The 19,251-nt window shown below is 32.9% G+C and overlaps 1 protein-coding gene across 1 annotated transcript in view; it reads right to left on the bottom strand.

The window, feature by feature from the left end:
• Positions 1-19,251, bottom strand: part of LOC139888908 (desmethyl-deoxy-podophyllotoxin synthase-like) — a 35,695-nt gene that overhangs the window by 4,133 nt on the left and 12,311 nt on the right. The window contains exons 2-5 of the mRNA XM_071871889.1: positions 10,599-10,667; positions 10,424-10,517; positions 9,800-10,135; positions 9,642-9,667 (exon numbers count right to left, since the gene is read on the bottom strand). Of these exons, the coding sequence (XP_071727990.1) occupies positions 9,642-9,667; positions 9,800-10,135; positions 10,424-10,517; positions 10,599-10,667 (525 nt within the window). The remainder of the gene's footprint in view (positions 1-9,641; positions 9,668-9,799; positions 10,136-10,423; positions 10,518-10,598; positions 10,668-19,251) is intronic.

The following is a 19,251-nucleotide window of genomic DNA, read 5'->3' as shown; positions in this document are numbered from 1 at the left end:
AATTATACATATTATTATTAGTGATATAATTTTTATATTAATAACTTTTAAAATATTAATTTTTGTTATGTTATATGTAAAAATATATATTTAAATATATATAGATATATAAATTTATTAGTTATATCATTTTTATAATAATAATATATATCTAATTTGTGTACACATTCAAAATGATTAATATATATATATATATATATATATATATATATATATATATATATATATATATATATGATTAGTATTATGTTTAAAATATCTAAATTGTTATATATGAATATTTCTAATAAAATTATTAATATAGTTAATACATACTTATAATCTTAATAATAATATCTTTAAAACTTTTATTTTTTTTTATAATCATGATACTTTTAATAATAATGATATTGATATTACTAATAATAATAATACTGATAATTTTAATGATAATATTAATAAAATTGATAGTTATGATAATAATTTTAATAATAACATAACTGATAATGATAATCTTAATAATAATAATAATAATAATAATAATAATAATAATAATAATAATAATAATAATAATAATAATAATAATAATAATAATAATTATAATACTAATAATAATATTGATAATAATATTAATAAATGATATTCGTAATACTTAATAATAATAATAATACTAATAATAATACCATTACTTAATAATAATATCAATAACTATAATAACAATAATAATAATTTATAATGATAATAATAATAATAATAAAAATAATAATAATAATAATAATAATAATAATAATAATAATAATAATAATAATAATAATAATAATAATAATAATAATAATAATAATAATAATAATAATAATAATAATCTATAATAAAAGAAAAACTACCTTAATAAGCCTTAAAAAATGCACAAAGCCGGGCTCAAACCCGAGACCTCTCGCTAACCCGAGCATCATCTAAACCACTGAACCAGTTCATTTTATCTAATTTAATACCCACCGAAATAATAATAACCATTTTCTATTTGCACCACCTCCTTCCTAAAATCAAAATCGACCAGAGATCAAATCCTTTCCAACCATTAATTTATTGTTTAATTTAGGACTTTCAAACAGATCATAAACGATTTAATTTGAGAGGATGAATTTCACATAAAAGAAAATAAAAAAAATTAAAAATTGCTGTAAAAGCCCGTTATGAACTCAAACATCAATCTAACACTTTAGAAAGTTTTAGCTCACGATTACAACATGAAATAGGTTCTAAATGAATTCTGGAAAGTTTATGAATCATCAATTTCAACAGAAACATTAAAACACGTTCGAATTTTACGATGAACATAATTGTTGAGTTTTAGAAAATTAAGTTTGACTCGAAAATTAGAAGCCGATAGGAAAAATTGGACTTTGAAACTTTCCAGATCGTTTAAATGAAGGATTTCTAATAATACTGCATTTCTACATTTTAAAATTTCATTCGAATTCCAGCATTTGATAAAATGAACATAGAACAGGGGAGTTCGAACTTTTTCTTGAGTTTTTTGTTTTAAATTCCCAATTACAGATGGTTAGGGCAGTTTATATGGATGGTAATCGAATTATTGGAGTAGTACAATTGATATGACTGAGTTTTGTTTTGTATTGACAATGAGAATCGATTTTTACTCACGCAGACAGGAAGTACAGAAAAAAAAAATATAAACTAAAAAGCAGAAATTGATATGGAATTGATTTGTACTATATTTTATTTTGTAATTGATATCTGAGTTTGACGTTAAACAGATTAGAGACAGAAACAAGAATTTAACACAGTTTGATTGCAACTAGGATCTAAATTTGATTCTTATATATCTATATCTGTATATGAATATGATATGTATCTGTATATAAATATAATACAGATTACTAATACATATTTGTATATATATATATATATATATATATATATATATATATATATATATATATATATATATATATATATATATATATATATATATATATATATATATGTCAGTATATAAATAGATATATCTGTTGTATATATTAAATTCTGTAATATCAATTAATAATATAAATCTATTTATAAAATCTGTTTTTAATAAGAATACTAGCAATAATAATAATAATAGAATTAATAATAATACTAATATTAATAATAACTTTATCAAAATTATAATAATATTAATAAGAATAAAAGTAATTATAAAAATGATAATAATATTATTAATGATAACCATATTAAATTGTATTATTTTTATTATAATAAAGTTGATAACTAAAATAATAATGATGATGATAATAATATTATTAATGATACTAATAATAATACTAATTATAATAATATTAGTAATAATAGTATTACAATTTATATTTATATCCATTTTCATAATAATATTAATAATACCAATATAGATGTTAATAATAAAAGTAATGATAATATTATTATAACAATTATAGTTTAACTTATAATTAAATTTATTATATTAGATATTAACATTACATGTTATTAATTATATGATGTATATAATAATAATAACAATAATAATAATTCTTAATGACAATACTTAATAATAATAATTCTTAATTCAATTGATTAAATTTTATTATTTCCAAATATTATAATTATTTACATTTATATATGTATACACTTGTACATATTTATTTATAAATAATTGTTCGTGAATCGTCGGGAATAGTCAAAGGTTAAATGGTTTCATGGAACAATTCAAAAATTTTGAGACTTAACATTACAGACATTGCTTATCGTGTCGGAATCATAAAAGATTAAGTTTAAATTTGGTCGAAAATTTCCGGGTCGTCACAGTACCTATCCGTTAAAGAAATTTCGTCCCCGAAATTTGATATAGATGGTTGATGTGCAAAACGTGGTATATGAATTAATGTATGAAATAATATGGAAAAATACCAATTAAAGATTGTTACACACTAACGGGCAGTGTACCCAATCGTATAGTAGTATAAATAATGGTTTAGTTCCGTGTATCGTTCCAAGGACAGTTGGATTAGTCAAACTAGAATTAGGAACTATATTATGATTAACTAAGTAAATGAAACTTAAAGGTACAAGATATTATATTTTTGTGGCTATTTAACGATTTAGCCAAATCAGAGAAGATTAAAAGTAAAAACAATATTTTTGGTCTTTTAAGTTTATATAATGAAAAAAAATGCAAAGAAAGCAAATAAGATAGTTTGAATAAGATCAAAGATACGAAATGTTCATCTAGATATTTTACCCTCGGTATTGGATGTAAGTTATATTATTGAGACCCGATTGAATGACTATGTGTGTGAGTTACCTAATAGATTTACCAAGAGTTCTCTTAGTAAACACGCAAACTCGATTACAAGATCAAGGGTTCCCTTTTCTCTATAGTTCTCATGTTTGTAACCAAATAACTATGATATATATGCTAATCACCCAAATCGACTTGCCAAGAGTTCTCTTTAGCAAGTACTTAAACTAGAATTACTAAGTGGAGGGTTCCCTATCACCCAGACCTTTTTGTTTGTGACTAGTTGATTAGCTAGATCAAAGACTCGAATAACAATTGTCTTTTGCGTTCGCTCTACACAATTCATTCCTATATCGTCTAATCATTTTGATCTAATTTACCCCAGTGGTCCGGTTTAGTAAACAATCAATCTAAGACAAGTTGATTGTAAATCAATATGATACATCAACAAGAGTTCTCTTTATCAACAACATATCAATTAATTAGATACAAATGATTTAACATCAATAAGCATGGTTCTTTAATTCAAGCTTTAATCTACCACACATAATACATTCAATCCATAAGATTACATCCAATACCTCAGTTATTAATCTAGATAAACATTATAGAGTTTAGCCAAAAATCATATTAACAAACAAAATAACAATCAATTGATAAGTAGAATTCATTGTGAAGAACAAGAAATCAACCTAATAGAGAATGAATCTTGAATGGAGAAGGTGTTGAATCTTGATTCTTGGATGTTAAGTCTCTTCCAAGAGCTTGGAATTCTCCAATTTTGCTCCTAAAATTGTCTTGGAACTCCTCTGTTTCGTAACTATCCGTATCTCTCTCAATAATACACTTTTTAAAGTGGTGAAAGTTGGTCAAAAGCAAAAAGTAGGCTGAAACCTACTTCTGGACGGCGTCCAGATTTCTGGACGGCGTCCAGTTGTAAAGGCCTGGACGTCATCCAGATTTCTGGATGGCGTCCAGTTATGAAGGGTTGGACGGCGTCCAGAAATCTGGACGGCGTCCAGTTGTGCTGAATTGTTCTGTCTCGTTTTTTCCAAATCTCCCTTCATTTGGACGGCGTCCCAATCATTTTGGACGGTGTCCAACATACCTGAAGCCTTGTTTTATCGTTTTAGAGCGCTAATTTGACCATAACTTGTATCGGGATCAACTATGATGAAATCACAACTTATAGAATGGTCATAATTCACCAAAACTCTTTATAAACCACTTTTCGATACACTTTTCATACCTTTGTGTATTACTTGTAGAAACCGCCTTAACTATCCTTGATTCGAGAGTATTTTACACGATATTGCGAGATATATATATGATGTAATTGAGCAATATCAAAACACCCCACACTTAAACCTTGCTTGTCCTCAAGCAATTCATTCTTACAAAGTAGAAAACTATCAAACACACTTACACAATATAGAGTACACACATCACACAAGTAACGCAAAACACATGAAATACACACGTTTATTTGAAACGCAAACTCACGCTATATGAAATACACGCTTTAAGTATAACACACACATTTATTATAATCACACTCACGCTATATACACAATGAGAACACACGCACACATTTTTGGGAGTTTTAGAGCCAAGTATCCGAAAAATTTGATCCTACGGAAATCAGGACCTTATGAAAAATGTTTTATGTTTTTGAAAATATAATGCTAGTTTTTACACTAGGCACGTTTTCCGATTTTTGTCAGATTTTCTGAATTTTTGGAAAATGAGTGCGGGTTTCCCGCTATTGGTCTAGCCAATCCCTCCCACAGTACCTAACATCGTTAGATGTTGGTAAGAAAATAATGCATTTAGGAGGATACACATTACGTCCAGATATCATCGATAATCATGAGGTAATCATCTAATCCGTTAAGTCAACCATAAAGATTGAGGTTCATCAGGCTTAAAAGCTGATATCTTACCTTTCTGGAGGTTATCCACTGAGAATCTGATCAATTCACTGATATTTCGTGTATCATGGTGCGCTTCCCATTTGGGTAGCAAATCTCCCTCATTGAGATAAGCTTTGACTACCAGTTCCCTGTTTGACGTTGAGGCCTGGTAGATTTCCAGTCGATTTTAGCAATGACTTTTCAAGATTTTTCGTCACCCTACAACTGGTCTGGACTACAACTTCTGAAACAAATCAGCAAGTGTGTCGTTCGAAAGACTTTACTTCATTGAGTATGGAATGGATACATCCTATGGGTAATAATAAAGTGGTCGGACGCAACATTGTCCTTGTTAGGAGAAACAATGAGGATCGTCCTGTTTTAGTTTTTGATCTGGCGCGAGGTCCGGTTTCCGACCACGCTATGCAATCACCGCTCTCTCACGGTTTACACTCGTTTTGGTACAAGTGACCTACAAGTTAGCTTTACTAAACTAGTAGGATTTTCATTCAAATAATTGAATGATAGTACAACTTCAAAGACTATTAATAATTTAAAACATAACTCAACATTTCTTTTCTAGTTTTAGAACACAATGTATGTAAAATGGTTTTGGACAATTTTCGTTTCTAAGGCTACCTGAAAATTTTAAAATTTTGATCATAAACGCCTTAATTTTTGTAAAACGAATTCCCGATAAATTTCTATCTCCCATCCCACACTTAAGATCATGCAAGGCCCTCATTGCATGAAATCAGAAAAATGATTAAATTTAGAGGGCAAAGTGATAGGGTGATTGTAGAAATTTTCAAATTTTTAACCTGTAAATCGTGGAACATGTAGACGAATGCCGCTGAACTTACTGCCAGCATAAGAGCATCATCCATTCCTCGATTATCAACATACATACATCATAATATCAAATGTTGCTGAACTTAATGCCAGTCTTTGAAGTTCAACCACGCTGCACAAATTAACAAACCACACAAATAATAATAAAAATAACGGTGTTTTTACAATCACATCCATTATCAAACCACACAATTAGTTTAAAAATACAAACCAATATTGTTTTAATACACACCATAACAAATAAATAGATTGTTTGAAAATGTAACAAGATGATCATTGGTGTAACGACCCTGGATTTTCCAACGTTTATTTATTAATAATTATTATTATTAATACGTGTGATTAAACAAATGGATGTTATTACATTTACATGTTGCCATGATTGCCCGAACTTGACTTTAATTGCCCGAAACGTCTTTGTGACACCCGAAACTTACACGAATAATATTTTCAAGTATTATTTACATTCATGATTAATTTTATTAATCATTTTAATTAACTATAGTGATTAGTTAGTTACTTGGGCTTTAATTGGATTTAATTGTTAATTAATGGAACTTGGGCTTGTTTAAAGTAAATGGACTCATGATATTGGGCTTCTAAGCCCACCCTACCTTTTAAATGGACTTAGTTAGCCCACTCTTTCATGTGTAAGTACCAAATTAAATGTGAACTAGTAGTTAGAATACTTGGAATCTTGTTAACTCTTAATCCCCATGCACATACATCTAATATCCAACTTTTGTAAGGCTTTACATGTAATGAGCTAGTGGTTAAACTCCTCCCCCTTGACCCACTCCTAACCGTCGGCTCCCCTTAGACAAAAGGGATTCAAATCTTTTTTTTACTTACTACTTGCTCACTTGTTTACTCTCATTCAAACACACACAAAATCCTCTCAACTTTTCCTCTCTTTTTCTCTCTAGATTGTAAGCATTATGAACTTCTTTTCTTCCTTTTCTTTTTTTACAAAACCGAAACATGAACACCCTAGATCATCATCATCATTTGTTATTTGTTACTTGTTCTTGATTATTGTTTAACTACTTGTCTTTGTTAATTGTTGTTACTTACTTACATGTTACAAGAATAAACTTTCTAGTTTGATTCTTCTTTTATCTTGTATCTTCAAGAACACACAAGAACTTAACTTACTAGTTATGTTCTACATACACTTTCTTAAAAGATTGCAAGTTCATGTGTTACAAATCATACTTGAAAGTCATGTTAGTAAACTTTAAAGTTTACTTTCTTAAAGATCAAACTTTGGTTTGAATCTTTAAAGTATGAACAAACCATGAACTAATTACTTGTTTACTTAGTTTATTTCTTCATATTATACACTTTAATTTCTTGTTTGTTGGTTGTGATTGGTCAAATGTTACTAGTTAACTTTGATCTCATAAATCTTGAACTAAAAGTAACTTTAAAAGTTCAAGGACATGTAAATGAAACTTTTTAATTATAACTTTGTACACTTATGTTAGATCTAGACTTTTAAGTCTTGGATCTTCAAGATCAAACTAAGAACTATGTTCTACAACTTAAGATCTTGATTTCATAAGTTCACTTTCAAGTTTGTAACTTATTATTAGTCTTAAAGTTCATGTATGTGTTAGATCTAAGACTTTGATGTAACTTTGGTTCATCAAACTTCATACAACTCATAAGTGAGTTGTGCTTCATGTCTTAGACTTGCACTTGGGTTATGATGGTCAAATCTTGGTCAAGATGATGCAAACACATCAACGAATTGTACACTTAAAGCTATACGCATCAAGGATGAGAACCGTGATAAGCATCAAGCATCAAACTCACCGGAACCCATTATTTTACTGCTTTCTGTCTTCTACCTACTGTTGTGCTGTTTCTGTAACAGAAAAGTAAACCTAGGCTACTCTAACCTGTATTTTCAGATATATCTTTTCGAGTAGATAACTTTTCATATAGGACTCGTCTTAATCCGAGTTACGGTTTAGGATTTATGGCCCTCCGATCGTCACTATGTCCTTTTAACATTGTGCAGAAATTTCTGACCTACTCGCACTTAGACCGTCGTCACGGTCAAATGAAGACGAGTTTGCTTTTATAAATTTTACCACACTGAAAGGACTCATATACGGAGCCATGGCCACTGGTCTCACCTTGTTTCAGTAAGGGTAGAGGCCATGGTGACTGACTGAAGTCAGCCTTTGTTTTAAACTACTTTCATAAACGAAACTTACTTTACGCCTTATGTTTGATGAAGAATGATGATGACCCTTAAGACCTTATTTACATACTTTTAAACCTATTAAGACGATTTACTGACTTAGTACTATTTGACTTAGGTTGAGGACCTCCGGACCGATTACTTGCACACCTTTTCCGAACCGACTTTACGACTACATTATCATTGTGAGTTATAGCATTCCCTTTTTACTTTAACTTATTTTGGGAACTGAGAATACATGCGGATTTTATGTTTTACATACTAGGCACGAGTACTTAAACTTATATATGTGTGGGTTATACAACGGCGTAAACATTCTCTTTAGCTCGGTAACGTTTAATCATTGGTTTTTGAACCGTGAACGCGAATCTTAGATATGGATCCATAGGGTTTGACATCCCCACTCGGGCTAGTAGCGCTAGCATTTAACGAGTGTTTAATCCTTCGTAGACATACGCACTTGCCAAGTGTACTTTCAGGGGGTATAAACGTTAAGTTAGTTACCAAGTGCCCACGGTTAACATATACTTTATCATACTATTTTGAAACGCTTTTTGTAGCACTGAAATCTCGTGGCCTACCTTACACACTGTTATACTTAAACTATAGCTCACCAACCTTTGTGTTGACGTTTTTAAGCATGTTTTTCTCAGGTGCTTGAGGTTAGCTTCCGCTGTGTACTAGTCGTGCTGTAGACACCCGCTGCTTAGAGTTGTCATCGCATGAACTACTTTATCTTGCATTCATACTTTACTACTTTTGAACTATGACTTGTAACGACCATTGTGGTCACATACACTTATTATATGCTTCTACTTAGTGAAGCATGCTTTTGGATTGTAAAACAATTGGCGTTAGTTATGACGTCACCTTTTATTAATGAATGCAAACTCTTTTTGAAAATGCATATAGTACTTAACCTTGTAATGATCCTGCTGTTGATGATTCGTACACGATGGTTTTGTACGGGGCATCACAATTGGCTCGCAGGCCTTTAGTTATCGTAAGGCCAAAAGTAGTTTTCTGAGCCATCTCTGCTTCGGCGTCCTCGCGGGTATTCCTGCTCAAATCGGTTCCTTGCATCCTGCATCGCATCGTTAGCATTATAAATTGGGTAAGGCGGAGGTGTGTTTTCAGGATCAGTGTAGTATTGGGGTGTCAGACGTGTTGTTCCATAGTACTGATCGGGGTTGGAATAATATAACTCGGTGTTATGGTTATTCCAATCAATACCATAACTGTTCCATCCCTGGTTATGTACTTGAGCAATCTGGCGTTGCTCCATTCCTTGCTGACTCACCCTCATGTTGTTCATATTATTGACCAAATCATCCCAACCAGATTGAGACAGATACCAAGGACCTTGACCTTGAACATTTGTCTGGGCTTCCATTTCTGCTTCCTCTTCCTCTTGTTGTTCCTGTTGTACATTCGCACCACTACCACTCCCGCCACCTGCCACAAAAGGTACCAAACGCCTATTTCCATCGTACATCAAAATCTCGGCGTTAACATAAGAAACCTTTTTCAGGGGTTTCATTGCATGGTCACATTCTATGAGGCGATTAAGATCAATATTAAAGTGACGGGCAATCCGCGTAATGTAGTGGCCCCCTAGAAGCGGTTTTTCTCTTCGCGCATCCGTAGCTATACCCAACAAATAGTTCCCAATTAATCCCGGTATATCGGTGTGACAACCCCTTTTTATTTGATCCATTATCCATAGATCCAGAGATTTAACCTTTTCATGTCCTTCAACTCTCACATTAAAGGTACATGCGATAAGTCGATGGAGTAGCTTATCGTCAGGGGTTGCTATTTCAGTATACCTGTGTCTGCTTGATTTGAACGGGCTAGATGAATTTGGCCCTCTAATCCTTCTCCAAATGGATTGTTCATTAAAACTCACTCCCCTATGATACTCTGAGCTTACCAAATATTGTCTTAATTGTGTGTCAGTAAGCTCGTGAAAAATACCCTAAACTCTACATAACCCAAAACTACTCAAACTTCTTTCATCACCCCCTAGCCGGAATCTAAAGAAAGCTTCTGAGAGTGGATCGCGAACATTATTGAATCGGAAAGTTGAGTAAAATTCTTTACATAGCACGGGAAACACTTGATCGTGTAGACTGAAAATTTGTTCCCATGCGTATGTCAATCTGTTACTATATGGTATAGCTAACAAACGAGTAACATGGGCATGCATACCTGCCTCAATCAAAGGAGCCCAGTCCAAATACCATGTAGCATTAATTGATCGACGGGTAATTCGAGCAAAAGTTTCCCCGTAATCATCATTGTCCTGAAGATGTTCTAACCAAACTATTGGATTATTTTGAGCGTCTTCTTCTTCGCCAGATGATGATGATGAATGGTGTTGAACTGGTGGTGGTGGTGGAATGTTTCTTGATGTTCTGCCCCTTTTCGGTTGTCCACCCCTGCTAGATTGTCCCTGCAAAACATAATAACACCAAAACAAAGAACATAGAAACCGTTGTGTTAATGTTAGCTAAAAACATAACCGAGTAGCAAGGGGAATTAGTCATGCCATTCAAAGTTCATAAGCATTGTGATTCATATAAGTAAAAGCGTATGTTCAGAATAATTGATCACAGTCAACCAAAGTCAACATAAACTAGCAAATACACTCTCACAAAAATGTGGTTCACAAAATTCACAATTAGGCATCAACTTAGGACTCAAGCATGTTGCGTTCATAGGTCATGACATTTAAACTTGCATTCTAATGATATTCATTACAATCATAGCACTAGTTATCACAATTTAGTTCAAAATGACCATTATAACGCCACTACATCATAGCATTCCATACCATCAATCCACTTCAATAGGCTTAAACATGTGAGAAACTAGCATACATCTTTCATAAGACATCACAATTCAAAGCATGCTAGAAATTCACTAAAATTCAATTTATGACCCGGCCAAATTAACATCTATATTATCAACAACAATTAAACACTTCACAAGCTTCATAAACATCACAAACAAACTCAATATCTTGAATTAACTACCCTAATTTCGGATTTAATCATCACAAACCCTAGAATCATGAGCATACCCCTTAAACATGTAATTATTGCAAAATCAAGACATAATGGGTAATTAAACAACTAAGGCATGTTAATCTAAACAAGAATCATGCAAATCAAACACCCCACACTTATCTTTCACTAATTTATGCATATAGACATACAAATCAAGTAATTGAGAAAGAAAAGTATGAAAAGAGATTAGCAATACCCTAGAAAGCATGATTCAAGCTTGGAATTGAAGAAAGAATGCACGAATTTGAAGTAAGAAATTAGGGTTTTTAGGTGTTGGTTCGTTTTTGGGAGAGAAAAACTGAGTTAAAAGTGTGTGTGGTAGAAAAATGGGTCGGATATCCTTTAAAACGCGTTTTTTTTTCTGAGTCAGTCATCTGGATGGCGTCCAGTATTGAAGAGCTGGACGGCGTCCAGTAAAGAAAAGATGGACGACGTCCAGAAAATCTGGACGGCGTCCAGTTACACTAAAACCTACTGACTTCATTTTTCGAAAATCCTTTGAATTTGGACGGCGTCCAAGGAATTTTGGACGGCGTCCCAATGGTCTGGAGGCTCAAAATCTTCATAAAACTCATAAAAATTCCCATTTTCAACACACAAAAGCTCATATCATTATCATAGATCATTTTGTACATTAAAAACAATCAAACCAATCATAAAACAAGCGATTCACACTATTTACATGCGTGAAATTTCTTTAACGAGTCGTTCAGCCAACTCGTCCCCATTTTGATTTAGGCTTTGTTCTCGAAGTTGAGGCTAACCTCGTCTTCGATTTCTATGGGACCATCGACATAGTGTTTGACCCGGTGGCCATTCACTTTAAAAATATCACCCTTCCAGTTCACCACTTCAATTGTACCATAAGGGTACACTTTTCTAATAACAAATGGTCCCGACCATCGGGACTTAAGCTTTTCTGGTGATAACTTGAAACGGGCATTGTAAACAAGGACATGATCTCCTTCCATGAATTCCTTTGGATTTTTCAATCTCTTGTCATGCCATTGTTTGGTCTTTTCCTTATAAATTAGAGAGTTGTTATAGGATTCAAGCCTCAACTCATCTAATTCATTCAACTGGGTCAAACGTAACTGACCCGCCTCTTGGTAATCCAAATTACATGCCCTTAGCGCCCAATGCGCTTTATGTTCAATCTCCAACGGGAGATGGCATGCTTTTCCGTATACCATTCGGAAAGGAGTAGTTCCAATAGGTGTTTTGTAGGCCGTGCGAAAGGCCCACAATGCATCGTTTAACATAACTGACCACTCTTTTGGATTTGCACCAACGGTCTTTTCAAGTATGCGTTTTAACGATCGATTGGTATTCTCCACCTGCCCACTTGTTTGGGGATGATAAGATGTTGAAATTTTATGGATTACTCCATATCTTTTCAACACCTTTTCTAATTACTTGTTGCAAAAGTGGGTACCTCGGTCACTGATAAGGGCTTTAGGCGTGCAAAACCTTGAGAAAAGTTCCATTAAAAAGGTTACTACAACTCGGCCATCATTTGTGGGGAGAGGTTTTGCCTCCGCCCATTTGGAAACATAATCAATGGCTATGAGTATGTATATATAAGAATGAGATTTTGGAAAGGGCCCCATAAAGTCAATTCCCCAAACATCGAACACCTCGCATACTTGGATGCTTTGTTGAGGCATTTCATCCCGTTTAGTGATTTGACCGGCCCGTTGGCATGCGTCACAAGCCTTACAATCGGCGTAGGCATCTTTGAATATTGTAGGCCAATAAAAACCGGCCTCGTAAACTTTCCTCCCCGTAATTTGGGGACCAAAGTGCCCACCCGTTGGACCACGGTGACAATCAAGAAGAATTTGAGTGCATTCCTTTCCCGTAATGCACCTCCGAATCATACCATCCGCGCAATGCCTAAAAAGATAAGCGTCTTCCCAGAAGTAGTATTTCAGGTCACTAAAGAATTTTTTTCTTTTCTGATGTGACCAACCGGTTTCTAAGTACCCTCCAACAAGATAGTTGGCTATGTCAACAAACCAAGGATCATCAATTTTCATGAGATTTTCGTCCGGAAAGTTATCTTGGATAACAGTCTCATGGAGAACCTCAAGATTCGAGTTCTCAAGTCGAGAAAGGTGATCGGCAGCTAGGTTTTTGGCCCCCTTTTTGTCTTTAATATCAATGTCGAATTCTTGCAAAATCAAGACCCAACGTATTAACCGGGGTTTAGCATCTTGCTTAGCAAGCAAGTACTTTAATGCTGAATGGTCTGTATAGACAACCTTCTTTGCTAGTACCAAATAGGATCGGAATTTATCAAACGAAAAGACAATTGCCAGGAGTTCCTTCTCGGTGGTAGTGTAATTAAGTTGGGCTCCTTGCAATGTCTTACTAGCATAATAAATGGGCTGGAAATGTTTTTCAATTCTTTACCCCAAGACGGCACCAATAGCAAAGTCACTAGCATCACACATAAGTTCGAATGGAATTGACCAATTCAGCGATATGAGAATGGGTGATTGCGTGAGTTTTGCTTTAAGGAGGTTAAAGGCGTTAAGACACTCGTCCATGAAGACAAATGGAGCGTCTTTCTCAAGAATTTTGTTCATCGGGGTCGCAATTTTAGAAAAATCTTTAATGAACCTACGGTAGAAACCGGCGTACCCCAGAAAACTTCTTATACCTTTCACATTTAACGGTGGTGGTAATTTGGCTATGACTTCCACTTTAGCTCTGTCCACCTCTAGTCCCGCAGAGGAAATTTTATGACCTAAAATAATGCCCTCTCTTACCATAAAATGGCATTTTTCCCAGTTAAGTACAAGATTAGATTCCTCACACCTAATCAACATACGCTCAAGATTATGAAGACATGAATCAAAAGGATCACCGAAGACTGAGAAGTCATCCATGAATACTTCCATAAAGTCTTCAATCATATCATGAAAAATAGCTACCATACACCTTTGAAAGGTAGCAGGAGCATTGCATAAGCCAAAGGGCATACGTCGATAGGAGAAAGTACCATAAGGGCATGTAAAGGTGGTTTTCTCTTGATCCTCGGGTGCTATAGGGATTTGGAAATATCCCGAGAAACCGTCAAGAAAACAATAAAAGTTCTTTCCTGCTAACCTTTCCAACATTTGATCAATGTAAGGAAAGGGAAAGTGGTCTTTTCGGGTAGCATCATTTAATTTTCTATAATCAATACATACCCTCCAACCCGTGATAGTCCTAGTGGAAATTAATTGATCGTTTTCATTGGTGATAACGGTCATGCCACCCTTTTTGGGTACACATTGGACCGGACTCACCCAAGGACTATCTGAAATTGGGTAAATAAGACCCGCATCTAGGAGTTTGACAGTCTCCTTTTTAACGACCTCTTGCATATTAGGGTTCAGTCGCCTTTGTCTTTGTAAACATGGCTTATAGTTACCCTCCATTATTATCTTATGTGTACAATAAGAGGGACTTATACCCTTTATGTCATGAATTTTCCATGCTAGAGCCGGTTTATGGGCTTTTAACATGGAAACAAGTTTAGACTTCTCACTTACAGAGAGTTCGGATGAAATGATAACCGGGAGAGTAGAATCCTCTTGAAGGTAAGCATATTCCAAGTGACTTGGAAGTGGCTTGAGTTCCAAAACGGGAGGTTCTTCAATCGATGTTTTACAATTGTACTCATTTTTTAAATCCAACTTTCTGTATTCTTCATCATTTGGCTCATAACCGTTAGCCATCAAGGTGGTTAACATCTCCACTTCTTCCACCATGTTTTCTTCATCACCTTCGGCCAAAATGCATTCTCCCGAACCTTGCAATTCTGGAAATTCCTGCAACAACTCCGAATATGCGTCTACGGTTTGTAAATAATAACATTGGTCATCAGTAGACTCAGGGTATTGCAAGGCATGGTCAACGGAAAAGGTAACCTTAACATGCTCAATACTAAGGGTCAATTTCTGCCCATGAACATCTATCATAGCTCTAGCGGTATTGAGGAAAGGTCGACCCAATATAAGAGGCACACGTGTGTCCTCTTCCATGTCCAAAATTACAAAATTGGCCGAAAATACTAGGGTACCCACTTTTACTAACATATTCTCTAAAATTTCACGAGGGAATTCAACAGAGCGGTCCGCTAGTTGAATGGCCATTCGGGTTGGTTTTAGTACCCCGGGGTTTAGCTTAACATATAATGAATAAGGCATTAAATTTATGCTAGCCCCTAAATCCGCTAATGCTTTAATGCATTCCAAATCTCCTAGGAGACATGGTATGGTAAAACTTCCAGGATCTGCTAACTTCTTTGGTATTTTTTTCATCAAGATTGCGGAACAATTAGCATTCATGGTGACTGATGAAAGTTCCTCCATTTTCTTCCGACTAGTAAGTAAGTCTTTTAAGAACTTAGCATACTTGGGCATACCTGAGATTACATAAATGAAAGGCATATTTATGTTAATTTGTTTAAACATATCTAGAAATTTTGACCTTTCGGCTTCTAGCCTTTCTTGTTGTTGCTTCCTTGGGTATGGGAGCGGTGGTTGATATGGCTTCACTACGGGTTTCTCCCGTTCTTCCTTTTCAACCACTTGTTCCGGCTCCTTAACCGGTTCATCATTTTTGTTCAACGGAACACTGAAATCAGAATTTTTGGGCATTCTTGGAGCCTCGTATGCTAGACCACTCTGTGTGGTGATAACATTGGCGTGTTCATTTCGGGGATTCTTATTGGTATATGATAATGCTAAAAATGAACATATATTTCATAGCATTATCCCTCAAGAAAGACAAGATTTTAGTTGCAATTGTTCTATTTACAAGTAATATTCGTTTAAATATTAAAAGGTGAAGACAAAAGACAGATTCGACGAATTGAAGACGCAAACGACTAAAAAGCTCAAAAGTACAAAATACAATCAAAGAGGTTCCAATTATTGATAAGAAACGTCTCAGAATTACAAGAGTACAATATTCAAAACGCAAAGTACAAGATATTAAATTGTACGCAAGGACATTCGAAAATCCGGAACCGGGACCAGAGTCAACTCTCAACGCTCGACGCAACGGACTAAAAATTACAAGTTAACTATGTATATAAATATAATATAATATATAATTAATTATATAAATTATATATATATTATATTTATATATTAAAACCGTCGGCAAAGAAGATCCAAAAAGGGATGAGCTGTAAAAGCAAACTCCGCGACTTGCAGAGTTTGAAGGGCAAAAATACCTCGACTCGCGGAGCTCCAAATTCTGAAACTGCCTATAAAAGCCAACGCATTCGACGAGTTTTATATATCATATATCAATCTCTCTATCTATATGTAAACGTATATATATATATATATATATATATATATATTTTAATTTTAATTTTAAATCCTAATAATAAGGGTATGTTAGCGAATGTTGTAAGCGTGTAAGTTGAAATTCTGTCCGTGTAACGCTACGCTATTTTTAATCATTGTAAGTTATGTTCAACCTTTTTAATTTAATGTCTCGTAGCTAAATTATTATTATGCTTATTTAATCCGAAGTAATCATGATGTTGGGCTAAAAATACTAAAATTGGATAATTGGTCTTTGTACCATAATTGAGGTTTGGACAAAAGAACGACACTTGTGGAAATTAGACTATGGGCTATTAATGGGCTTTATATTTGTTTAACTAAATGATAGTTTGTTAATTTTAATATAAAGATTTACAATTGGACGTCCCTATAAATAACCATATACACTCGATCGGACACGATGGGTGGGGTATTTATATGTACGAATAATCGTTCATTTAACCGGACACGGGAATGGATTAATAGTCTATGGAATTATTAAAACAGGGGTGAAATTATGTACAAGGACACTTGGCATAATTGATAACAAAGTATGAAAACCTTGGGTTACATGCAGTCGATAACCTGGTGTAATTATTAAACAAAGTAATAAAACCTTGTTACAGTTTAAGTCTCCAATTAGTTAGAATATTTAACTTCGGGTATAAGGATAATTTGACGAGGACACTCGCACTTTATATTTATGACTGATGGACTGTTATGGACAAAAAATAGACGGACATATTAAATAATACAGGACAAAGGACAATTAACCCATGGGCATAAAACTAAAATCAACACGTCAAACATCATGATTACGGAAGTTTAAATAAGCATAATTCTTTTATTATATATTTAATTTCATTTATTTTATATTTAATTGCACTTCTAATTATCGCACTTTTATTTATTGTTATTTAATTGCACTTTTAATTATCGTACTTTTTAATTATCGCAATTTTATTTTATCGCACTTTTATTTATCGCAATTTCATTATCGTTATTTACTTTACGCTTTAAATTAAGTCTTGTATTTATTTTTAATATTTTACATTAGGTTTTAACTGCGTCTAAAGTTTTAAAAATCAACAAACCAGTCATTAAACGGTAAAAACCCCCCTTTTATAATAATAATATTACTTATTTATATATTTGTATTTTTATAAATTAAAACTAATATAGCGTTAAGCTTTGTTTAAACATTTTCCCTGTGGAACGAACCGGACTTAATAAAAACTACACTACTACGTACACTACCTATAAGTGTTGTAGCAAGGTTTAAGTATATCCATTCTATAAATAAATAAATATCCTGTAAAATTGTATCGTATTTAATAGTTTTTCCTAGTAAAATATAAGCTATTTCATATACACCTCTGCGCACATCAAGTATTTTTGGCGCCGCTGCCGGGGAACAATCTAGCTTAAAAGCAGGAAGCTCAACGCTATATATATAAAAAAAAGATTTTTATTTTTAGTTTACTTTTATAAAAATACGTTTTTGTAAAAATACGTTTTAAATATTCGAAAGTATAAAAAGAAAAATAAAAATTTATATATTTTTAATATTTTGTTAAAAGTTTTATAAAGTTCTTTATTTTTATTTTAGTGTTAAAAAAATATAAGTTTTATTTAAATATTTTGTATTTATTTAAAATATAAAATAAAAAAACCTGTCGAACGAAACCAGCCTGTCATTTGAATTTGCATTCTCCGCGACTCGCGGAGTTTGTTGCCAGCTAGACACCGCACTCGCGGAGTTTAACCTGACGCGCCTGACACAACCCTAATCGCATTAATTACGGAGTATTATTAATTATTATTATTAATAAACCCTAAATTAGTTTACTTATTATTATTATTTAGTTTAAGTTTTTTAAATTAATTAATAATATTAAATTATAATTAGTTTTATTTGTATATAAAAAATTAATACTTTTATAAAATAAATAATATAAAAATAATATTTTTATAAAAATTGTACTCTTTATCAATTTTAAACCTATTTTTATTTTTGTAACTTTTTAATCGTTTATTCGTAATATTTATATTTTTCGCTCGTATCTAATTTTAAGTTCTAGTTTTTGTCGTAGCTTATTTTTACTTCTAGATATTTAGGCTTTGCCGTAAAATCCCTTAAGTGCTTTCTCTTTAGACTAAGATTTATGTGCTTTAGAATTTTGCGACGCCTTTTTAAGTTTTAGTACCTTTTTAAGTTATTGCCATTTGGGATATAGTTTTACTTGTAAGCTTTAATATTTTTAGACGCAACTTTTAATTCTTAGTTTTTAGTTCTTTTTTTTTAAGTTTCAACGCGCTACTTTCTTTTTTTTATTTTTCGACGCCTTTTACTTATGTATCAATTATCACTCCAATTAGTAATCTCAATTTGTAATTTTAATTTTAAGTTAGTGATAGTAATAAGGTTGGGTTAGTCGAGTGTTTTTAAGTTTTATAAGTCACTCTTTTTCTTTCTTATTTTTTCGACGCCTTTTATTTTTCAACCCTTTTCTTTTTCGACCTTTTTCGACGCGCTCTTTCTTTTTCTTTCTTATTTCTCGCCATTCTAGTTTTTAGGACTTAGAATTTTTCTACTTCTTCTCTAAATTTCTTAAAATTACGAAAAATTGTTTTA

The sequence above is a fragment of the Rutidosis leptorrhynchoides genome, chromosome 2 (genome assembly GCF_046630445.1).
Source record: "Rutidosis leptorrhynchoides isolate AG116_Rl617_1_P2 chromosome 2, CSIRO_AGI_Rlap_v1, whole genome shotgun sequence".
Taxonomy (NCBI): domain Eukaryota; kingdom Viridiplantae; phylum Streptophyta; class Magnoliopsida; order Asterales; family Asteraceae; genus Rutidosis; species Rutidosis leptorrhynchoides.
This window is presented reverse-complemented; position numbering and strand designations above follow the sequence as displayed.